The sequence below is a fragment of the Pseudonaja textilis genome, chromosome 17 (genome assembly GCF_049901715.1).
Source record: "Pseudonaja textilis isolate UNSWEBS1 chromosome 17, rPseTex1.2, whole genome shotgun sequence".
NCBI lineage: Eukaryota > Metazoa > Chordata > Lepidosauria > Squamata > Elapidae > Pseudonaja > Pseudonaja textilis.
Window position 1 is genome coordinate 6316584 of NC_142006.1, and position 19434 is coordinate 6336017.

The 19434-nt window shown below is 49.7% G+C and overlaps 2 protein-coding genes across 4 annotated transcripts; both read left to right on the forward strand.

The window, feature by feature from the left end:
• The first annotated feature begins 1491 nt into the window (after positions 1-1491).
• On the forward strand, positions 1492-9388 carry UBAC1 (UBA domain containing 1). The gene is made up of 10 exons (XM_026712464.2): positions 1492-1741; positions 4132-4252; positions 4963-5036; positions 5474-5581; positions 5975-6077; positions 6917-7025; positions 7238-7463; positions 7775-7861; positions 8497-8635; positions 8776-9388. The coding sequence occupies exons 1-10, from the start codon at positions 1604-1606 to the stop codon at positions 8889-8891; spliced, it is 1221 nt and encodes a 406-aa protein (XP_026568249.1). The 5' UTR covers positions 1492-1603; the 3' UTR covers positions 8892-9388.
• Positions 9389-12122: 2734 nt separating this feature from the next.
• SET (SET nuclear proto-oncogene) lies at positions 12123-18661 on the forward strand. 3 transcript variants are annotated; one of them, XM_026712270.2, is made up of 8 exons: positions 12123-12429; positions 13802-13859; positions 14410-14552; positions 14912-15015; positions 15327-15440; positions 16292-16462; positions 16566-16712; positions 17678-18661. In XM_026712270.2, the coding sequence occupies exons 1-8, from the start codon at positions 12357-12359 to the stop codon at positions 17699-17701; spliced, it is 834 nt and encodes a 277-aa protein (XP_026568055.1). In that variant the 5' UTR covers positions 12123-12356; the 3' UTR covers positions 17702-18661. The 3 variants fall into 3 exon arrangements, with proteins under 3 accessions (XP_026568055.1, XP_026568056.1, XP_026568057.1); XM_026712271.2 differs by having other exon boundaries at positions 16566-16671; XM_026712272.2 differs by having other exon boundaries at positions 16566-16656.
• Positions 18662-19434: the final 773 nt, after the last annotated feature.

Sequence of the window (19434 nt, forward strand, 5' to 3'; positions counted from 1 at the left end):
AAATGTGATAATGAATGAGAAAATGCTTTGTAAAATTCACATTTACAAAATAATAAAAGTATGTTGAAAATGACGCTTCTCGCTGCCGCTCTTTCCCAGCATCGTCAAAAGCCGCTCAGTCGCCTGGATCACAAGAGGGGCAGGAAATAAATTTGATGAATAAATTAAACCTTGGGATGAGGCACCCCAATTCAGCACTGCCAACAAGGTGCACTTGAATAGCACCTTTGTTATTACACGTTTATCCTGCCTTTTATTATTTCATAAGTAACTCCAGGCAGTGAACATTCCCAATGCTCTTCCTCCTTCCTGTTTTCCCTGCAACAACAACCCTGTGAGGTGGGTTGGGTTGAGAAAGAAGGCCTGGCCCAAAGTCACCCAAGATGGCTTTCATGTCTTAAGGTGGTACTAGAACTCCCCGTCGCCTGGCGATTGGCCCACAGTGATTATTATTAAACGTGTGTGCTGCCTGGACTCTCAGGGATTCAACGCAACAACGCAACAAAGACAGGCCAATAAAACAGATGCAATAAAAAATAAAGATTAAAAAGATGGAAGTGCAATGAAGTGAGGCTCCCCCTCTTGCTCGCCAAAGACTTGGGGGTCTTGAGCAACAGCAGAGGGGGAAAGCCATCCAGATTTTTGGGGGGTGGGCGGGGCGAGCCTCCTGTCAGAAGGTGCTTCTGGGGTCCCAACGTTGCAGAATGGAAAAAGTGACGTGGCACCAAGTCACCTCCACCTGGCTGGGCTGTTGCCTGGCAGACTTCTAACTTGGTTGATGGGCTATAATAACCCAGTTTCCAAGCTTGCACGTGGACGGCGCCAGGCAAAGGCATGGGAGCTCCTGCCTGCAAGCCAGGGGGGGCCATGCAACTGCTGAACGCCTTTCCTGCCGCCGCCGCCGCCTCCCTATTCCCGCAGGTATTCCTGCAGGTGCAGGCTCCGCTTTTCGGATCATTGAACGGCCACTTTGCCCGGTCAGCTGCTCCTCCAGGGCTTGCATGCCTTTGTTGCTGCTGTCTTGCCATCTCTCTTTTGGCCGGCCATTGACCTCTAGTCTAGTTGGTAGGCAGTCTTGGCCCGGGGTGGAAGGGGATGCCCGCTGGGTGCGTCCACCTGCCTTACTCTCATCGCCTCTGCGATTGGTGCCACAAGCAAAAAGGTTGTCGGATTGGGGTCAAGATGCCCGATATCCGACTCCCTGCCTGGAGGGCACAAGCAGAATCCCTATGCAAGGGGAAGACTTGTGTGCGTGTAAGGGGAGGGGGCAACTCTATGTGGGGGAGCCAAGCCTGAACCCTCAACTTGACTACAGGCCGCATACAGGCGCGCGTTACGAGGCTGCAATCCCCTCCGCGGGCGCCGGGGGCAGCAAAGGGGCGACCGTCTAGGAACGTCTAGGAATCTCCGGCCGCCTCTCTCTGTCTCTGTCTCTCGTAGTTCCAGCACCAGCGAGCCTGCAAAGCGGAAGGGGCGGGGCTCCGCGGCCTGGACTGCAACTCCCGTGTCGCCGCGCGGCGAGCCCACTTCCGGCGCGGGGGGGGCTGTCGGTGGGGCCGGGCCGGGCCGGGCCGGGGGCCCTGAGGCGGCGGCGGCGGCGGCGATGTTCGTGCAGGAGGAGAAGATCTTCGCGGCGAAGGTGCTGCGGCTGCGCATCTGCGCCCTGGACGGCGCCGAGTGGCTGGAGGAGGTGGCCGAGGACACGGCCATCGAGCGCCTCAAGGAGCGCTGCCTCAAGCACGTAAGCCCCTGCCCCGGGGTGGACTACAGAGCCCCTCATCCGCAGCCCGCCCCACGGCCTAGCCCCTGGCGTCGGGCCGCCCTTCCGAAAGGGACTGGCTACGGTGCCCATCATCCTCAGCCGGAACACCTGGAACGCCTGGGAAAAGGCGGTGGACTACAAAGCCCATCTCACTTGGCCGGTGTGTGGCCTCTTGAGCTGCCCAAGCCTCCTTTGGAGAGGGTGACCCCGTTGCCCATCATCCTCAGCCGGCCCCTTCCAGCAGCGATGGAGTCTTTTGTCCTTCATGCTGTGCCCCCCATTCAAGTTGGATTGACTGCAGTGCCCATCATCCTCCATCGGCACTTCTGCCTTCACACACTACCTAGCCTATCCTATTTGACCAGCCTGACCCCTGCAGCTCCTCCTGCCCTTTTAGAGGGCGTTGTTTACAGTGCCCATCATCCTCAGCCAGCACTGTGTGGCGCTCCTGACAGGGGTGATGGATTACATAGCCCATCATAACAATGCCCTTCTTCCAATCGGATTGACTGCGGCCTCCCATGGTTCCCAGCCAGCACAGCTTATCTGCAGATCTGCTGGCCCGCTGGAGGTCAGGGCCTTCAGCTCCTATCATCCCCAGCCGGGCAGCCGGCGGTGCTTCCAAACTGCTATAAGGCAATACCCATAATCCTCTGCCGTCACCCTCATCTCTTCCAAATACAGTGCCCATCGTTCTTTGCCTGTACAGCCAACCAGTCCAAGCTCCAAATCCACGTGGAAGGATAGATTACCATCCTCACCCCTTCTGGGCCATCTCCTAGTTTGAAAAGACCCAGGACCCTCACTGAGGACCATATACTTGGGCATTGGAGTCTTTTAAAGCTTAAACGGGGTGTTTAAAAATTGGAGATGGAAACCCTTCTTGTAGGGTGGGCTAATCTAGAAAGAAATTCATCTCCCCGCTTGCGTTTTGTGCCTAAGAAAAGGTTTGCAGTAACCAGATTTAAAAGGCCATATCAGCAGAAACCACTTTTTGGGTGGGGGGAGAGGGGGGGTGGCGGTGGGAATCTCTGGAGCGAATCCAGATATTGAATTCAGGTCAATTTTTCCTTCCCTTGTGAGAAAAACAAGAAACTGCCTTGTTTAACCGTCACACAGATGTGTCCTGAGCCAACCCTGACTTTGCATTTCAAAAGTTATTTTGAGAAATGAAGACTGGGAGCAGAATAACATTTCAAGACCGAAATATCCCAAAACAGATGCTTTCCATAAAGGGAAAAAGTATTTAGTTTTTTGCATAGTTTGCATACTCGTATGAAAAAATACATGTGTTTTAAGAACAAACTCACACTGCTGTGTAATATTTGGGATGATTTTACTAAAGAGATTTTTTTTTTTAACCAAATTTCCTTTTTTTGGCTCAAAACATAGAAGCGCCACCCCCAAAATGGGCCGGTATGAGTTTTAGTGAACTTTTGGGGGACACCAAATGAATCTTCAGTTTGATTCTTGGAGATCTGCTCGCTTTATTTTAAGAAAAGAGGGGAAACTCTTTGCATTTCCATTTTAATGTTGTTTTCGTTTTTAAACGGGCACAGATTTCCAAATGAACAATATTTTACCAAATGACTATCCCCCGTCTAGTTTTTAAAAAGCCAATCAGGATGTTGAAGGGGATCTTAACAGACATTAAGGCAGAGTGGCAAGCCTTATGTTTGGGATCAGTTGATAACATCTCCTGTCGCCTGCAAAAGGTCATCGCGGGAGAATATAAAAATAAACCAGCCCTGACATTACTGCAGAAGAAAGTCATGCAGAGCCCTGTACGAACCTCATATATGTGAAGAAATTCCCATTATTTCTCTGGTCCGTCTGTGCAAGTAATCCTCAACTTACAATCACAATTGGCACCAGAATTTCCCTTGCTTAACAAGCTGGTTGTTAAGTGCCTCATACCCAATTTTACAGTGTTTTTTGCTGTGGTTCTTAAGTGAATCATTCCCCCCCGCAAAGAAGTCCCTCTGACAAGCAAAGTCAGTGGGGATTCACTTAACGATCGTGTTACTAACTTAACTAACAATGATGTTACTAACTGCAGTGATTCAGTTAGCAACTGTGGCAAGAAACGTCATAAAAAGGGGCACAATTTACTTAACTGTCTCGCTTAGCCACAGAAATTTTTTGGGCTCAGTTGTGGTCCTAAGTCAAGGACTACGTGCATGCTGTAATTTTCGTTCTCCTCTTGAACCCTCCTTATCCTGTCTTCCCGTCCAGTTATTTTACATTCCCCTGGAAGAGGCTGTTTTGCCCAGGAAACCTAGTGATGAGGAGGACAAGGCTGTTTTCAAAGGTTCACTCTGTTCCCTCCCTCTTCCTCCCCCCCGCCGCCCCCAATCCCCTCCCTGCAGTGCGTGCCAGGCAGCCTTGAAGACCCGAAAAGCGTGACGCACCACAAACTCATCCACGCTGCTTCGGAGAAAGTGCTGAATGACACCAAGACCGTCTCGGAGGAAAACATTCAGGATCGAGGTGAGGGAGCGGCCGGGGATCCCAAGGGGGTCAGAAACAACACCCCCCCTCTGAAAATGCGGAGAATGGGAGGCAAGGTTGGACGGAATTTTGAGAGGGTCTCAAATATCAGGGGAAGGCCGCTTTCAGCATCTTGCTCATCCAAATATGTAAGAGTTGGAAGAGTACTTTGGAGATCATCCAGTCCAACCTGCTTTCCACTGCAGGAATCCACCACTATGGGATTCCCAGCAGATGGCTATCCAAGCCTCTGCTTGAGCCCTTGTGGCAAAGGGACGCTGGTCATTTGGCCATCTCTTACCCTGATAGGAGCTGTCCTTCTGCCTCATAGTGACCATAGATACTTCCCTTGGTATTTACTGACTCCATCTTCCTTCTGTCCTTTCTCCTCTTTTTTTCCTTTCCCTTCCTCCTTCCTCCTTTCTTCCTTCCTTTCATGTTTCCCTTCTCCCCTTCCTTCCTTCCTCCTTTCCTTCTTTTTTTCTTCCTCCTTCTTTATTTCATCCTTCCTCCCATCTCCTCTCCTCTTTCTTTCCATCCTTGACTTTTTTTAATCTCCCTCCCTCCTTTCCTTCCTCCCTCCCTTCCTTGATCCTTTTTGCACTGGGCAAGACATTATTTTTCCCCTCCAACTTCTTTCATCCCGTCAAAGCAGGAAATTACGCCAGCCACGACATCTCATTCCACTTATTTTCTTCTTGTCTCCTCAGATGTTTTGGTCCTCGTGAAGAAAAGGGCTCCACCGGCACCTCCCAAAATGGCCGAGGTCTCTGCCGAGGAAAAGGTGAGTCCCACGGGCCCAGATGTGGAAAGACTTTCGGTCTTCAAAGCTGCCCTTTAGCATCTGGTCCCTCCTTTCATCCTTGGTTCACACCACCGGCCTGCTTGGACTCTTTTACCATGTGAGGCCAAAGTGAGCTTTTGCCATGGAAGCCGGCTGGGTGTCTTCAGGCCAGTCCTTGTCTCTCAGCCCAACCCACCTCACAGGGTGGTTGTTGTGGAAATAACGGGAGGAGGAAGGTATGTTAGATATGTTTGCCACCTTGAGTTATTTCAAACATAATAAAAGCAGGAGATATAAACAGATAAAAGACAGGCCTCCCATCTTAAAAATAAGCTTAGTTGTCCTTTGAGGTAACCGGGTAGCTGTCGGCAACCACAGAGTGGATGTTTGGAGGCGAGGGGCGACGTTGTCTGAACACGGATTCCTTTCCCGTGTAGCGGAAGCAGGAACAGAAGGCGCCCGACAAAGAGGCGATCCTGAAAGCCACCACCAACCTCCCCTCCCACAGCGTGGATCGGAGCGTGGCCCACCACAACATGAGAGACGTGAGTCCTTGGCTTCTCCTGGGGGCTGCCCCTTGGCCCACTTCTCTCCCGGCCCAACACCTGGGCATCCCATAATAGTCCCAGGGAGGGGAGGGGGAGGAAGCCGCAGTCCTGTTCTTTGGTTACTTAGCAATCATTGAAAGTTACGACAGACCTCCCCTTCTTCCAAAAAAAAAGCTACTTATGTCCCCATTGCGATGACATCAACTGGTTTTTGAGATTCTCAAAGGACAAATTTAAAAAGAAAAGTGGAGGTTACTGTGCATTTAAAAAAATCAATTAAATTGAAATGGATTCTTCTGTCCAAAGTCAAAAGTGCTAATGGTGAAGAAAAGAAAAGAGGCGTTTTGGAGGGAGTTTCTTCAGGGTCGTTAATTTTCTTCTTCCTTCTAGTTTCAGACGGAGCTTCGGAAAATCTTGGTCTCGCTCATCGAAGTGGCCCAGAAGCTGTTAGCACTGAACCCAAACGCTGTCGAACTCTTCAAGAAGGCAAATGGTGCGGGGAAAATATGTATTTGTTTCTGATGGTTTAACGCAGTGGTCGCCAGCCAGTGGAACCGGAGACCACTGGTGGTCCACGAGAAAATTTTGGTGGGCCACAGAGAAATGTCACCCCAAAGCAATTAATCCAGGCTGCGTGGGAACATAAGGCTGCGCCGCCCACATGGCCTGTGGGAACACAAGGCTTGTGTCGCTTGCATTGCGAACAACACGAGGTAGAGAGGGAAGGGGGGAAAGGATGGAGGGGTGAACTTGTCCCGCTCACCCCATGTGCCTGGCCTGGCCACCGGGCTGCTTCTTTCCGCCTCTTTCTTCTGCTTTTGGCTGTACCCAAGGGAAGCAGCAGAAGTCTTTCTTTCTCTTCCCCAAACTCCCCCAGAAATGAGTCTTTGGGACCTTACAAGGCCTCCTGCCCCAAGAGGCTGTGCCGGCAAAGACTCATTTCTGGCGGAGTTTGGGGGAGAGAAAGAAAGACTTCTGCTGCTTCTGCTGCTTTCCTTGCATGAAGCCAAAAGTCTCTCTCTCTCCCCCGAGAATGGAGCTGGAGATGGTATCCTGCGAAACCAAATAAAGAATGATCGATCGGTAGGAAAATGGGGTGGGGAATTTTCCTGCAGACCTTTTTTGGAAATTTTCAGTGCCATTTTAACTTTGAAAGGACTGTTACAAGTCTAGGACTACCTGTAACTTCAAATGGTCATTAAGTGAATGGTTTTTAGCTACCCGAAAGCGGGCTGAAGGAGGGGTCATAAGTGAAGGACTGCTTATAGAGAATAACCTAGAGATCCCAGCTGGTCCTTCTCCTTCCTTACCCAGCCCTTTTTCTTCCTCCAGCCATGTTGGATGAGGACGAGGATGACCGAGTGGACGAAATCGCTCTGCGCCAGCTGACCGAAATGGGCTTCCCCGAGAGCAGAGCCATCAAAGCCCTTCGCCTCAGCCAGTAGGTAGCACCAGGGGTGTGTGCATGTGTGTGAATAGGAATAAAATAGAAATAAGAACAGAATCGGAATAAGAATAGAATTCTTTATTGCCAAATGTGATTGGACACACAAGGAATTGGTCTCTGGTGCATATTATTATTGTCGTTCATTATATCCTATATTATCTATGATTCGATGTTCTGCGTGTTGACGTGTGTCCTTTGTCCTGCAGCATGTCTGTGACTCAGGCCATGGAGTGGCTCATCGAGCATGCCGATGACCCCACAGTCGACGCCCCCATGCCAGGCCACGTCCCCGTGGAAAGCGCAGGCGAAGAAGTGGGGCTGGCCGTCCCCCAGGCAGTCAATGGGGCCAGCTCAGCAGAGGAGTTGAAGGACGAGCTGACGGAAATATTCAAGAAGATACGGAGGAAACGAGAGTTCCGTCCGGATCCGCGGGTACTCTCCCTGCTCCGGGTTTTCCCACTCACCACCCCGGTTTTAAACACCCCACTTCCGGCCCCCAAGTATAATCGACTCTTAGGATTAGTCTAGGATAGCCCGTCTTCTGCCTCCGTAGTCCTTGACTTACAACTGATCACTTAGCAACTGTTCAAAGTTACAACAGATTCTATATCTATACATATCTATATATATATCTTTTTGTATTTCTCTCTCTAGAGAGAGAGAGAGAGAGAGAGAGATGTATATGTATATATGTATAAAAATCTATGTTTGTCTGTCTGTCTAATTCCGGGCTTCTCTTCCAGGCGGTGGCGGCCTTAATGGAGATGGGCTTTGATGAGAAAGAAGTGGTGGATGCCCTCAGGGTTAACAACAATCAGCAAAACGCCGCAGTGAGTCTCTTTAAGCAGCGCTGATTTATGAGACAAGGCAGGATAAGGGCTTGAAGACGTCCACAGATATCGAAATACACACCAGAACTCAGATGAGAACTGTAAGACTAGAATTATTTCATGCTTTACTTCCAGCACTGGGCCATGTGCAGTTTGTCCTTTTAAACAGTCCTCACAGCTGCAGCCCATGAAGGGGATCAGGGCCCTTTCCTCTCCCGCAGACCATGCCATTCATGTTTCTCCGTTATCTGCTCCTCCTTGAATGCCCTAGGATGAAGAGGGGATAGGCCTGGGTCTTCCTCTGAATGCCCAGCCAGCCTGTGCCCTCCCCCAGTTTCCTCCACACCTCCAGAGCCACACTTCCACTAGCTGTCAGCTGTTCCTCCTCTCCCTCAGAGTCAGACTCCAACAGGGGCATGACATGCAGTATACAGGTGCTCTATGGAAGACAGGCTGTTTGCAGTCTTAAGTGTTCGTCAAAGTGTTTACCTGTCCTGTTTGGTAGATAGACGAGACCAGGCAACTATAAAAGACAAACTCAACTGACTTGGAGTTGCTCACACTTCTTCTCGTATGTCGTCCTCGGAGGTCTGCAAAAGGGTCACTCTTTGTCTTTTATCTCCTCCTCCTCTCAGTGCGAGTGGCTGCTGGGCGAGCGGAAGCCGACCCCAGAAGATTTAGACAAAGGGATCGACCCTGCCAGTCCCCTTTTCCAAGCCATCTTAGAAAACCCCGTGGTGCAGCTGGGGCTGACAAACCCTAAAACTCTACTCGGTAAGTCCCACGGCTCCCCAGGAATTTCGGTCCAGACTCCGGAGACGAGGAAGGCGGGCCCAGTTGCGGTCGTAAGCCGAAAAGGAGGGCGGGAAGTGGGGGGGAAACTAACCTCCACCCTCTTCTCTTTTCTCTGGCAGCTTTTGAAGACATGCTTGAGAACCCCTTGAACAGCACGCAGTGGATGAACGACCCTGAAACCGGGCCGGTGATGTTACAGATCTCCCGGATCTTCCAGACGTTGAATCGCACCTAGAGGGCTCCGGCTATCTCCGCTGCGCCCTGTTGGGTTTTCTGCTTTGCTCCCACCCCGGAAGGAAGCCGAGGAGCTTTGGGAAGGCGGCGCCCGAAGTGTGTTTTCTTTCTGCCTTTTGAGTCTTTGGGTTGACGTGTTAACGGACTTTCGGTTTGGTCGCACTTCCGGCTTCTGCCCCGTGCCGTTTTCCTCTCTTTTAGATGTAGTAGGAGACCGTGGGATGAGAACACCGTCCCCTTTCCTTTCGACTGTTTCTATTTTTGTTTTAAAAAAAGAAAGAAAGAGAATGAGAAAATGATCCAACGTCCTAAACCGGCGTTTGCCAATTGGCAATCCAACCACTGGAAAAAAAAATAAAGACGGCTTCCTCCGTACGCGCAGAGCTCCGGGAATGGCACGGGGTTCGTTTTTGCACGCAAGCTCTTCTTTCTCGGGATGTTTGGTTTCTCCTCTTAAGTTATTTCTGTTGTAAAAATACAGAAGGGTTTTTAAACTGACGGTCTGAGAGGTTTTTTTTTTTTTGCTTTACGAGACCCAGCCGGGTTCCCCAACTCAACCAGCCCTGCCTTAGGGACGTTAAAAACCTTTCAGTCTCTTCTGATGTGTAGAAAAGGAGAGAAAAAGCCGTTTTTAACAAGATACATCTCCTAAAACATGTTTTTGTGTGTCAGAACACAGCGCTGTTCTCCCAACTTGAGCAGGGACAGCAATGAAGTCTTGTCGGGGTGTTGGAAGAATTATCCCTCTGGGTTCAGTCCCAAGTGGGGAAAAAGACACTGGAAACATGGAGGCCAGGGGTGGGATTCCACCAGTTCGCACCTGTTCGCTAGAACCGGTTAACATTCTAAGCAGTTTGGAGAACTGGTTGTTAAAGAAATTACTGGGCTAATCCTGTAAGGAAGGCAGGAAGGAAACATTCTGGTGTTGCTTACAGAAACTGCCTCTCCGTTAATCCTTATTACATTCTTGGCAGGACTAGACTTCCTGTCTCGGGAACTTTAAGGTTTAATGGTGGACAGGACCGCATGGCTTAGAGCTCCAAAGAAGGAAGGTCAAGAAGGAGGAAGGTCTGAGATGCTGAGAGCGTTTTATACCCTCTATTGAGATTTGAATTTGAGCTTGTATTCTGATTGGTTGTCAGACTCCCATGGGGCTATGCAGAGGCAACTTTGTAGGCTGTCCTGAGTCCCAAGCTTGGTTGAGCCTTGCTGGATGATGATGTAATGAAAAGGCTTTAGGCAATTCCTATAGCTTTTACCTGGAAATCTTTGTTATGTAAAACATTCTGTCCCAGGCCTTAATTAACAAAGGTGGGGGTGAGCTTCTGTTCTCTTTAGGGGAAATATCCTGCCTTTTTAATATTTCCCAGGATATTTCATTTCTCTAGGAGAGGGGTGGATGTGAACTTCCTGCAGATGAACAAAGCGATCGCTTGGCAACTGACTCGTACTTAACGATGGTTGCAGAAGGGGTGAAGTGATCCCCTTTTGCAGCCTCCTGACAAGCAAAGTCAATGGGGAAGAGGCCAGATTCGCTTCACAATCGTGGGGCTAACTTCACAACCGCAGTTATTAACAGCTGTGGGGAAGGGGGAGATTGTAAAACGAGGGAAAACTCATTTAAGTGTCTGGCTCAACCCATGGACCCCAGAAGTTGTGGATGCTCCATCACTGGAGGCTTTTAAGAAGAGGCTGGATAGCCATTTGTCCGAGGTGGGACAAGGCCACCTGCTTGGGCCGGTTGGATTAGATAGATAGATATTCTGCTTTTCGGGAATTAAAAAGAATAGGGAGATAAGCCAAGGCTGTGCAGGAGGGATTTGGCATCAACCCTGCTGGAAAACTTCGCACGCAACACACTGAAGCCGCCAATTTGCTCTACCGCCTCTCCACCGTTCCCACGGGTGGGTTGTGCATTCCCAGAGCGCCAGGCTGAGTAAACCGAGGTTCAATTCGCCACGATTCAGCGGATGCTTACAAACACATCTTATTTTGGAGGTGAGGCAAGCGGAGGCTGCACCAGGAAAGCGGGTGCCCTTGCTGGTGGGGCAGCCACACGCATTAACCTTGTGGTGGGGGGGGAGAGTACTGTGTGTGTGTGGAATCTGCCCCAAGTAAGTCACCCCCCCAAAGTCTCGATTCTGCTTTGCCTCTGGGGGGGAAAGAAGGGCTTGATGATTGCAAAGCTTGAATAATTTGCATTTTCTGCAGCATTTCCTTGTAGACCCCCGCCCCCACCCCCAGGCAACTGGGGAAGGAGAGGGCTGCAGGGCTGCAACCGCTGCCAGGGCATGCCTGAACGAGGGGGGGGCACTTGCTCTCCAATTCTCCCCCCGCTTGGAAGGGTGGGTGGGGGGCTTTCTGCACCACCTCGTGTTATTTGCAGGCAAGGCCGGAAGCGTGCAACATGTAGCATTCATGCAACAGCCCCAAAACAGCATGAAGAGCCCCCCGCACCAGCACACAATAGGGCAGGGAAACTCCCGCACGAATTCTCCGCAAATGCACGCGTCCTCTGCCCGCGCATGCGCCTCCGCGCCGCCCTACTTTCGCTCGCCCCCGCTGGCATCGGGACCAGCTAGAGCCAGATCGCTCCGCCCACTCCCAGCCTCTGCGCTGCCTATGGTAATAAGCCACCAATCCAGAGCGGGGAGGGGCGTGCTCCCGGCCCTCAGCCCCGCCCCTTCGTTCAAAACATCGCCCGCTGAAAAAAAAAAAGTGAAGCGCGTTTCAAAGAAGGGAGGGGGGGGTAAAGGCCGCGCTTGCGCAGAACGCTGCTCTTCTCGAGCAGGGCCGCTTGACCTCTTTATTTCATTACTCCCGTTGGGGGGGGACAGGCGCCCGTACGCTTGCGCAGAAGAGCGACAGGCGGAGGGCGGGAAGGAGGAGTCGCGCTGACGTCTCTCTCTCTCTCTCTCTCTCTCTCTCTCGGCCGCGCATGCGGCTTAGCTCGGCTTCATCCTCTCTCCTGCTGCTACCCGATTGGGGAGAGGGCTTACAGGACCCGTACACGCGCCTGCGCGCTCCCCCGCGGTCCTTCGGGCGCCGAGGAGAGGAGGCCCGCCGCGCGTGCGCGCCGCCCCCCCCAGCGTCCGGGAGGGGCCACGTCTGCGTCTGCGCGCCTCAGGGGGGCGGGAGAATCCGCCTAGTCGGGCCCAGCTCTGCGCAGTCGCCGTGTGCGCTTTCAGTCGGCTGGCGGCCGCGGGAGGGCGAGGAGAGAAAGTGCTTCTCTGCGCCTGCGCAGCGCTCGCCCCTCGCCTGGAGCAGCCTGAGGAGGAGGAGGAGGAGGCGGCGGCGGTCATCGCGTGAGGGGACCCGGGCTCGGCCACCCACCGCCGCCTCGGTCGAAGCGCGGCCTTGCGGGCGGAGCGCCGTCGGAGCGAGGGAGAGCGAGCGAACGAGCGCGCGCGCGCGGCGGCCGGGCCAGGCCGGTCTGAGGCGAGGCGAGGCTCCCTCCTCCCTCAACATGTCGGCGCCGGCGGCCAAAGTCACCAAGAAGGAGCTCAACTCCAACCACGACGGGGCCGACGAGATCTCCGGTAGGCCCGGAGGGGCGGGAAGGGGGCAGGGCGGGGCCGGGGCTCGGGCTCCTTTCCTTCCTCCCTCCGCTTCCCTCGCCGCTCGGCCGCCATCTTCCCCGGAGGCGCGAACGGAGGAGGAGGAGGGGGGAGGCGGCGGCGCGGGCAGGCAGGCGAGGAGGCCGGATGTGCGGCCTGGCCCTCCGATGGCCGGCTCTCTCGCCCCGCCGTGGAGGAAGAGGAGGAGGAGGAGGAGGCCATCTTCGGCGCCCCTTTTGTCTGCCGCTCGAGTGAGGCCCAGCCGGCCCGATGGCGCCGATCCCTCCCCTCCTTCCTCCTCCCCCACACACGCCGATTAGGCCGCCATGATGGCTGCGCTCGCCGCATGGCCGGGGCCGCGCGCGCTCCCTCCCTCCCTCTCCGGGGGCGCCACGTGCGCTCCTCGCCCCCCTCCCTCCGCGGAGGAGGGAGGGGCGCCCCTCCCGCGCGCGCCCGCCCGCCTGCAACGCCCCCCTCCCTCTCTCCCGCGAGCGGAGCACGTGCCGGGAAACTTGGCGCCCGGCAGGTGGTTGGATGGGGAGGGGGGGGGGAGTTTTTTTCCTTACAACCCGCCCCCCAGGAGGAGGAAGGGAGGCGGGGCTTCTTCTGGCTGCTGCTCCTGTTGCTGCAACGAGCGTGGGATTCCCAAGATAACGGGGGGGCTTTGGGGAACTTGGTTAAGGTGGGGAAGAGGGTCTTTTTCCCGCCTTCCGATGCGGCTGCAAATTTTGTCTTTGGGGGTTCTGTGTGTGTGGGGGGTGGGCTTCTCTTGCGGGGGGCGGGTAGGATTGGACCGGAAGCCAAAGGACACGGCGGCTCTTCTTACGGTTCAGGGCTTCACCAGATGTTTAAACTCGGATTCGCCCCCTCCCTTTATTGATTGACTTATTTATCCATCCGCCTTGTTGTTCCTGCGAGGTCCCATTGGATCCCGCCTTTTTAAGACGGGACTCCAGGCCTCCTGTTTTCCACACCTCCTCCTCCTCCCCGCCACAACAACCCTGCGAGGTGGGTTAGGCTGCTAGAAAAAGAGGACTGGTCCAAAGTCACCTGGCCAGGCTGCTAGGCCAAGCTGAAACTGGGCAAAAAAACCCAAAACCCTTTTTGCATGCCGCCCTTAAGCGGATCTGTGGGTGGGGGCATCGTGTTTCTGTGGTAAGGGGAAGCCCGAAGCGGGGGCTTCCCTTCCTGCAGGGAGGATTTGGGGTCGCTGCCGAAAGAGGAAAGGGGGCCTGATTTCAACTGTTGTGAACACTTAGTCTTGATGCCATGTGGGATGTTTGAAAACATTGCCTTGTTCCTCCAGTTTGGTCCTTTTTGGAGGAGCGTCAATAAACTTTTATTTCCCCTCCAGACAAAGAGCAGCAGGAAGCAATTGAACATATTGATGAAGTACAGAATGAAATAGACAGGTAAACTGGGTGTTTAATCTGCTTTTCAAAGTTGTTTTGTGGTTTGCCATCCTGTAGAAAGGACTGTGTTGTAAATAAGTTTTCCTGATTTAATAACCAGCTTGATAGGATGCAATCTAAGGAGATGGTTTTTAATATACAGAATTTCAATGTCTAAAATGTGAGCTTTTGCTTGGAATTAGTTTAGGAAATTCCTTTTTTTTTTTTTTACAATGTAACACAATTGGCCTGTTTCAGATTTTTTTTTCCCACTCACTGTTTTGAGGATTTGACTTAAATTGTAACATTATTTCTGCAAAACAAGAGCTCATGCAGAAAATTAAAATGGTGTAATGCTCAATTCATTATTTTTTTTGTACACTGGAACTTCTCAGTTGAGATTTTCCAGCTAAGGCCAAAACAAAATCTTTATTTGATAAATGTTACATTTTATGATGGAAGTGTGGATTTGGCATTTTGATATGTGAAAGCTTCCATGTTGGGTTAAAACCTGCTTAATACTCTAGCTTTAAGTACTGAGTATTTACGCATGTTTAAATCTTATGTTCAGACTGAACGAACAAGCCAGTGAGGAAATTTTGAAAGTAGAACAGAAATACAACAAACTCCGCCAACCATTTTTCCAGAAGAGGTCAGAATTGATCGCCAAAATCCCCAACTTTTGGGTAACAACATTTGTCAATCACCCACAAGGTAAGCAAAGTTGTTTATTTTTCTGGAAACTTACGAAACAATTTCTTTAAATGACTTGTAATCTTTCATATCATATGCAAATAAAAGTTTTGAAATGCAAAGGTCCTTAGTTCCTATTTTTGATTAGATTTTATTTTAATCCCAGCTTTATTGTTTTTATAAATAACTCAAAGCAGTGAACATACCTAATATTGTTCCTCCTCCTAATTGCCTTGATTTCTGTTAAACTTAGCATTCTAGAACACTTGAGTAGCAATTTGGCAGGGAAATGTACATTTGAGAGAGAAACCGATTCAGTTAGTGAGGTGGTGGCTTCTTATGAAATTATTTGTAACACAAATTTCATCTTTCTGCCTTAGTATCTGCACTGCTGGGAGAGGAAGATGAAGAAGCCTTGCATTATTTGATCAGAGTGGAGGTGACGGAGTTTGAGGACATCAAATCAGGTTACAGAATAGATTTTGTAAGTACAGGTGTAGGACACACCATTTTTACAGTTTTTTCTGAAAAATGCTGTTCGGAATACCTTTTTTTCCGCAGCATGCCCCAAAATATCCTTCCAGAGGATGGATTGGTGCTTTGCAACTCTTTTGAGGTGCTTGTTGGTGATTGTGGGGGAGGGGGTTGTTTTGTTTTTGGCAACAATCTACACTTGGGTTGTGCAGGGAGAAAACTTGCAAGTTTAGTGTACGGATGGTAAGCAATTCAGAAATCATATTACATGCAGTATGTAAATTTCAGAATTTCTATTTTTATCTGTTCCTTTGAATGCAGTATTTTGATGAGAACCCCTATTTTGAAAACAAGATGCTCTCCAAAGAGTTTCATCTGAACGAAAGTGGAGACCCCTCATCCAAGTCCAGTGAAATCAAATGGAAATCTGGGAAGGTACATAACTCCATTAAGTATAAAATCACTGTATGTAATAGTTAAAAAAAAAAGGAGTCTGATCAATCAGAAGCTCACAAAAAGCTTGATGGCTTTTGATAAAACATGTAGAGTTGGGAAAAGTGTTCTCAGACATATTTATTTTACTGTGATAATACATCTGCTTATAGCATGAAAGGGGGGTGGTCTTAATTGGAAGCCGTGATCAGATGCCTGCTGCAGGGCAATGGAAATGATGGGTGTGAAAAATCTGTCCCATTGAACTGAATTGGTTTCCTCTTGAGGCTGTTAACCTTTATGCTGCCTGCCTTTGGGGCCATTCATCATTCGTCATTTTCCACAACAACCTTAAGTGGCAAAACTAAGCTGTGGTAAAATGCCATTGCCTAGGTGCATAGTTTGAACTATGACAAAGTTCCAAAGGAGGAAATGCCCTTTAAGAACAGTAAAATCACATTTTTCCAGCAATGGAGGATGGGATGCTACAACAGATTTCTCCTGGAGTCAGGATCCCATCCTTATTTCTCCCACAGGATGAGAGAAATTAATTGCATGTCATGTCTGCCTGCAGTTGCTCCTTCCATAACCACTTAAAAGTGCAACTGGCTGCAATATTTGTGATTGTCTCAAGCTATTCCCAGTACAAAGCTCCATTTATTGGCTGTTGTGCCATGATGGATGTTCACAGGAAGAGTGGCAGACAAACTCCGCTTCCAACTTGTAGCAGAAACATCAAACGGATCTGCTGCGTTTGGGGGAGGAGTTACATAATTGCTAACTTTCTAACAACAAGCAAAAGTTGTAAAATGGCGTCCAAGCAAGTTGGTCTTTTTGCTCTTTTCCTGACCAAGGACCTGACAAAGCGCTCAGGCCAGACGCAGAACAAGGCCAGCAGAAAGAGGCAGCATGAAGAACCAGAGAGTTTCTTCACCTGGTTTACCGACCACTCCGATGCAGGGGCCGATGAACTAGGGGAGGTCATCAAGGACGACATCTGGCCAAACCCACTGCAGTACTATCTGGTGAGCGCCCGCCGGGAAGGCCCGTTGGCTGCACGGCTGGTCAAAACGCTGGGGGGTGGGGGGGGCTCCCTTTGCTATAACTCCTTTTTGTGTGCCCAACAAGGTGCCCGATATGGACGATGAAGAAGGTGAGGGAGAAGAGGATGACGACGATGACGAGGAGGAGGAAGGCTTGGAGGACATCGATGAGGAAGGTGATGAAGATGAGGGTGAGGAAGATGAAGATGATGATGAGGGAGAAGAAGGAGAGGTTAGAGCTCTAAGATTTCCCTCTTGGGATGGCAGTTAGCGACCGTATGTTGCCCTAAACTAAGCTCAGAACAGAACTAGCCTTCTGAAGGTTCCCTGGACTGAATACATCAACGGCTGCTTCAGCTGATTCGGAGTTTGAATTCAGCCGCTGCTAAAGTTGTAGTTATAAGCTGCATAACTTGCACTCAGCGAGCAGGAGAACTTTTGCTGATAAATCCCACGTAATTAAAAGTATACATCTGGGATTGGCTTAGCACTATTAGCTTATTTATGGCACGTGGATGGATTTGGAAGGAAATGTTTTTCTTTTCTCGCCGTGAACTGATTGTACTGCTACCAACATAGGGGAGAAAGGCCACCGGGCACGTTACATAAGCACCAGTTAATGGTTTTTCTCCTCTAGGTGGTGTAACCTGCTACTTTACTTAGGTCATATTATGCTCCAGAGCCTGGCTGGAGAATTCTGGGAGTTGAAGCCCGCACATCTTTAAAGTTGCTGAGGTCAGGAAACTCTGCTCCAAAGGACCTCCTGGCCCCAAGGCCCTGAAACGAGAACCTCGCCTCCGTAGTTTGCACGAACACTAGTTTTGATCTTGAAAACGGCCTCCAATTCAGTCAGAGTAGAATTTTAATTTTTTTCCTGTTAGTGGGTGGTGGTCGCTTCAAATTCAGGTTCGTCTTTCAGGGTGATATTATTTGCTGGCAGTGCTTGTACCAGTGTAACGTAAAAGAGGACTTCAAAGTAGAACCCAAGAGCCCATTCGTAGGAGCCCAAAACTGGGTCCCCCCGCTCAGCATTCCCCAGTAATAATAAGAGCCTTAGATCAAGTTTATTCAAACTGCTCCCTTCTTCCTGCTTGTTTCCCTGGTTCGAGTGTAACGCGAAGGAAACTTGAGACATGGGTGGTTTACTTTTTGACCCAACCATTTATTTGAAAAATGTTCCTTTTTCTCTCTCCGCAGGAGGATGAAGGAGAAGATGACTGAACACTGACAGATTCCAACCACAGTCCATCCTTCCTTTTCTCCCCTCCACCATCCCTGGGAGCAAATTGCTGTCTTATTCCTTCCCCCACTCCCCTTTCCCCCCTCTCCCTTCCCCTTTCCCTCTTGTGCTCAGTCGCATAGTTCTCCCAAGGTCTTTTTTCTTTCTTCTCCTCTTCACCATGGTTCACAAATAATTTTTGGAAGAAAAAAATAATAATAATCTTGAGCAGAATACAGTGGAAGAGAATCTCGACCCATTTCAATTTTTTTAATCCCTCTTTTTTGAAACGAAACGAAACGACAAAAAAAAAACTGTCAGTGGCATCAGCACACTGTGTTCTGTGGGGAAGAACGAGAACCGTCTGCTCCTGGCTGGAGGCTGCGGAGTGCTAGGCCCCCTGTGTGGTAGTGCATAGAATCTAGCTTTTTCCTTCTTTCTCTGTATATTGGGTTCAGAGATTACACTGTGTCTCTATGTGAATATGGACAGTTAGCATTTACCAACATGTATCTGTCTTATTTCTCTTGTTTAAAAAAAAACCGAAAAAGCTAAAAAAAATGGGGGGTTATAGACAGGGTAAGCAAGGGGTGGGTTTCAGATGTTGGGGTGGGTTAAATGGGCATTTTGACAAAACATGGCTTCTTCTCCTTTTGGCATGTTTAATCGTGATGTTTAACAAACATCTTTGCAGTTTAAGATGACACTTTAAAACAAAAATTATAAATTCTCTCCTAATGATTACAGTTCAGCCTCTTCCACTTGACGGAGAATCAGCCAAAACCCCCCGTAGGATCTTATTTGGAATTTACACTCTCTACTGTAATTTTGTTCCTTGCTTTGGTTTTTTTTTTCCAACTATTTTTTTTTGTTTCACTGGAAAAAAAAAAAAAGAAAGATGCTCAGTTTTAAACGTTAAAAAGTGTACAAGTTGCTTTGTTACAATAAAACTTAAATGTGTACACCAGGGGGCTGATAGTCTTCACTAACAAAGCCTGCTTTGGGCCCATCCTGATGAGTTGGGTGTTTCAGCAGGCTACTAGCGCAAAATACATGACACTTCAAACCAAAATGTTGCTTGTGCAAACAGCTGCAACCCCTTCCCCCTCCCATCAATCTGGCTCCTCACTCAGAATTTGTTCAGGGCTGGTGGGGGGGGGGGTCCAGGTTCAGGCTAAAACTTGTCATTCCTCGCCCCTTTTTCCACGTCTGCATTGTGACTGGCTGTTTCTCTGGGGTGGAAAAACCGTGCGGTCCCTGTATAAATTGACCACCAAACTAAACAAAGCTGAACTGGCTGGTTTTCTAAACATGACTTCTGGGGAGATGAAAGATGCTTTTTGAGGTATCCTAGAGTGATGCTTTTAAATTTTAATTCAATGTAGGAACAATTATGTAACTTCATCTGTTGATATCAATAAAGATCATCGCTGGATTGGTCTTTCAGAGTGGCTTGAATTAAAAAGCTTTTGTTTCCCTTGGGAATCGTGGGGCACAGCTCATTGGGGTTATTCTTGTCCTCGTGCCTTCGTGCCATTGACCAAAATTTTTAAAGCGCTGTTATGTATGTCTTAAATTGATGCTATTAAAGATTGGCTTTTCACATGTGGATTAGCTTCACTTGCAAAATCAAGACGAGCGAATTAAACACTTGAGAAATTGTATGCTAAATCTACCATAGAAGTAAATCCCATCTATAATTTGGAAGGACAAATCTCAAAAAGTAAGAATTGCC

Bases quoted from the DNA above. Each gene is read 5' to 3' on its own strand.
- UBAC1 (XM_026712464.2), top strand. From the start codon at position 1,604: ATGTTCGTGCAGGAGGAGAAGATCTTCGCGGCGAAGGTGCTGCGGCTG. The intron at 5,582-5,974 runs GTGAGTCCTTGG...TCTTCCTTCTAG, and splicing joins CCCACCACAACATGAGAGAC to TTTCAGACGGAGCTTCGGAA. The intron at 7,862-8,496 runs GTGAGTCTCTTT...TCCTCCTCTCAG, and splicing joins ACAATCAGCAAAACGCCGCA to TGCGAGTGGCTGCTGGGCGA.
- SET (XM_026712270.2), top strand. From the start codon at position 12,357: ATGTCGGCGCCGGCGGCCAAAGTCACCAAGAAGGAGCTCAACTCCAAC. The intron at 16,463-16,565 runs GTGAGCGCCCGC...GTGCCCAACAAG, and splicing joins ACCCACTGCAGTACTATCTG to GTGCCCGATATGGACGATGA. The intron at 16,713-17,677 runs GTTAGAGCTCTA...CTCTCTCCGCAG, and splicing joins ATGAGGGAGAAGAAGGAGAG to GAGGATGAAGGAGAAGATGA.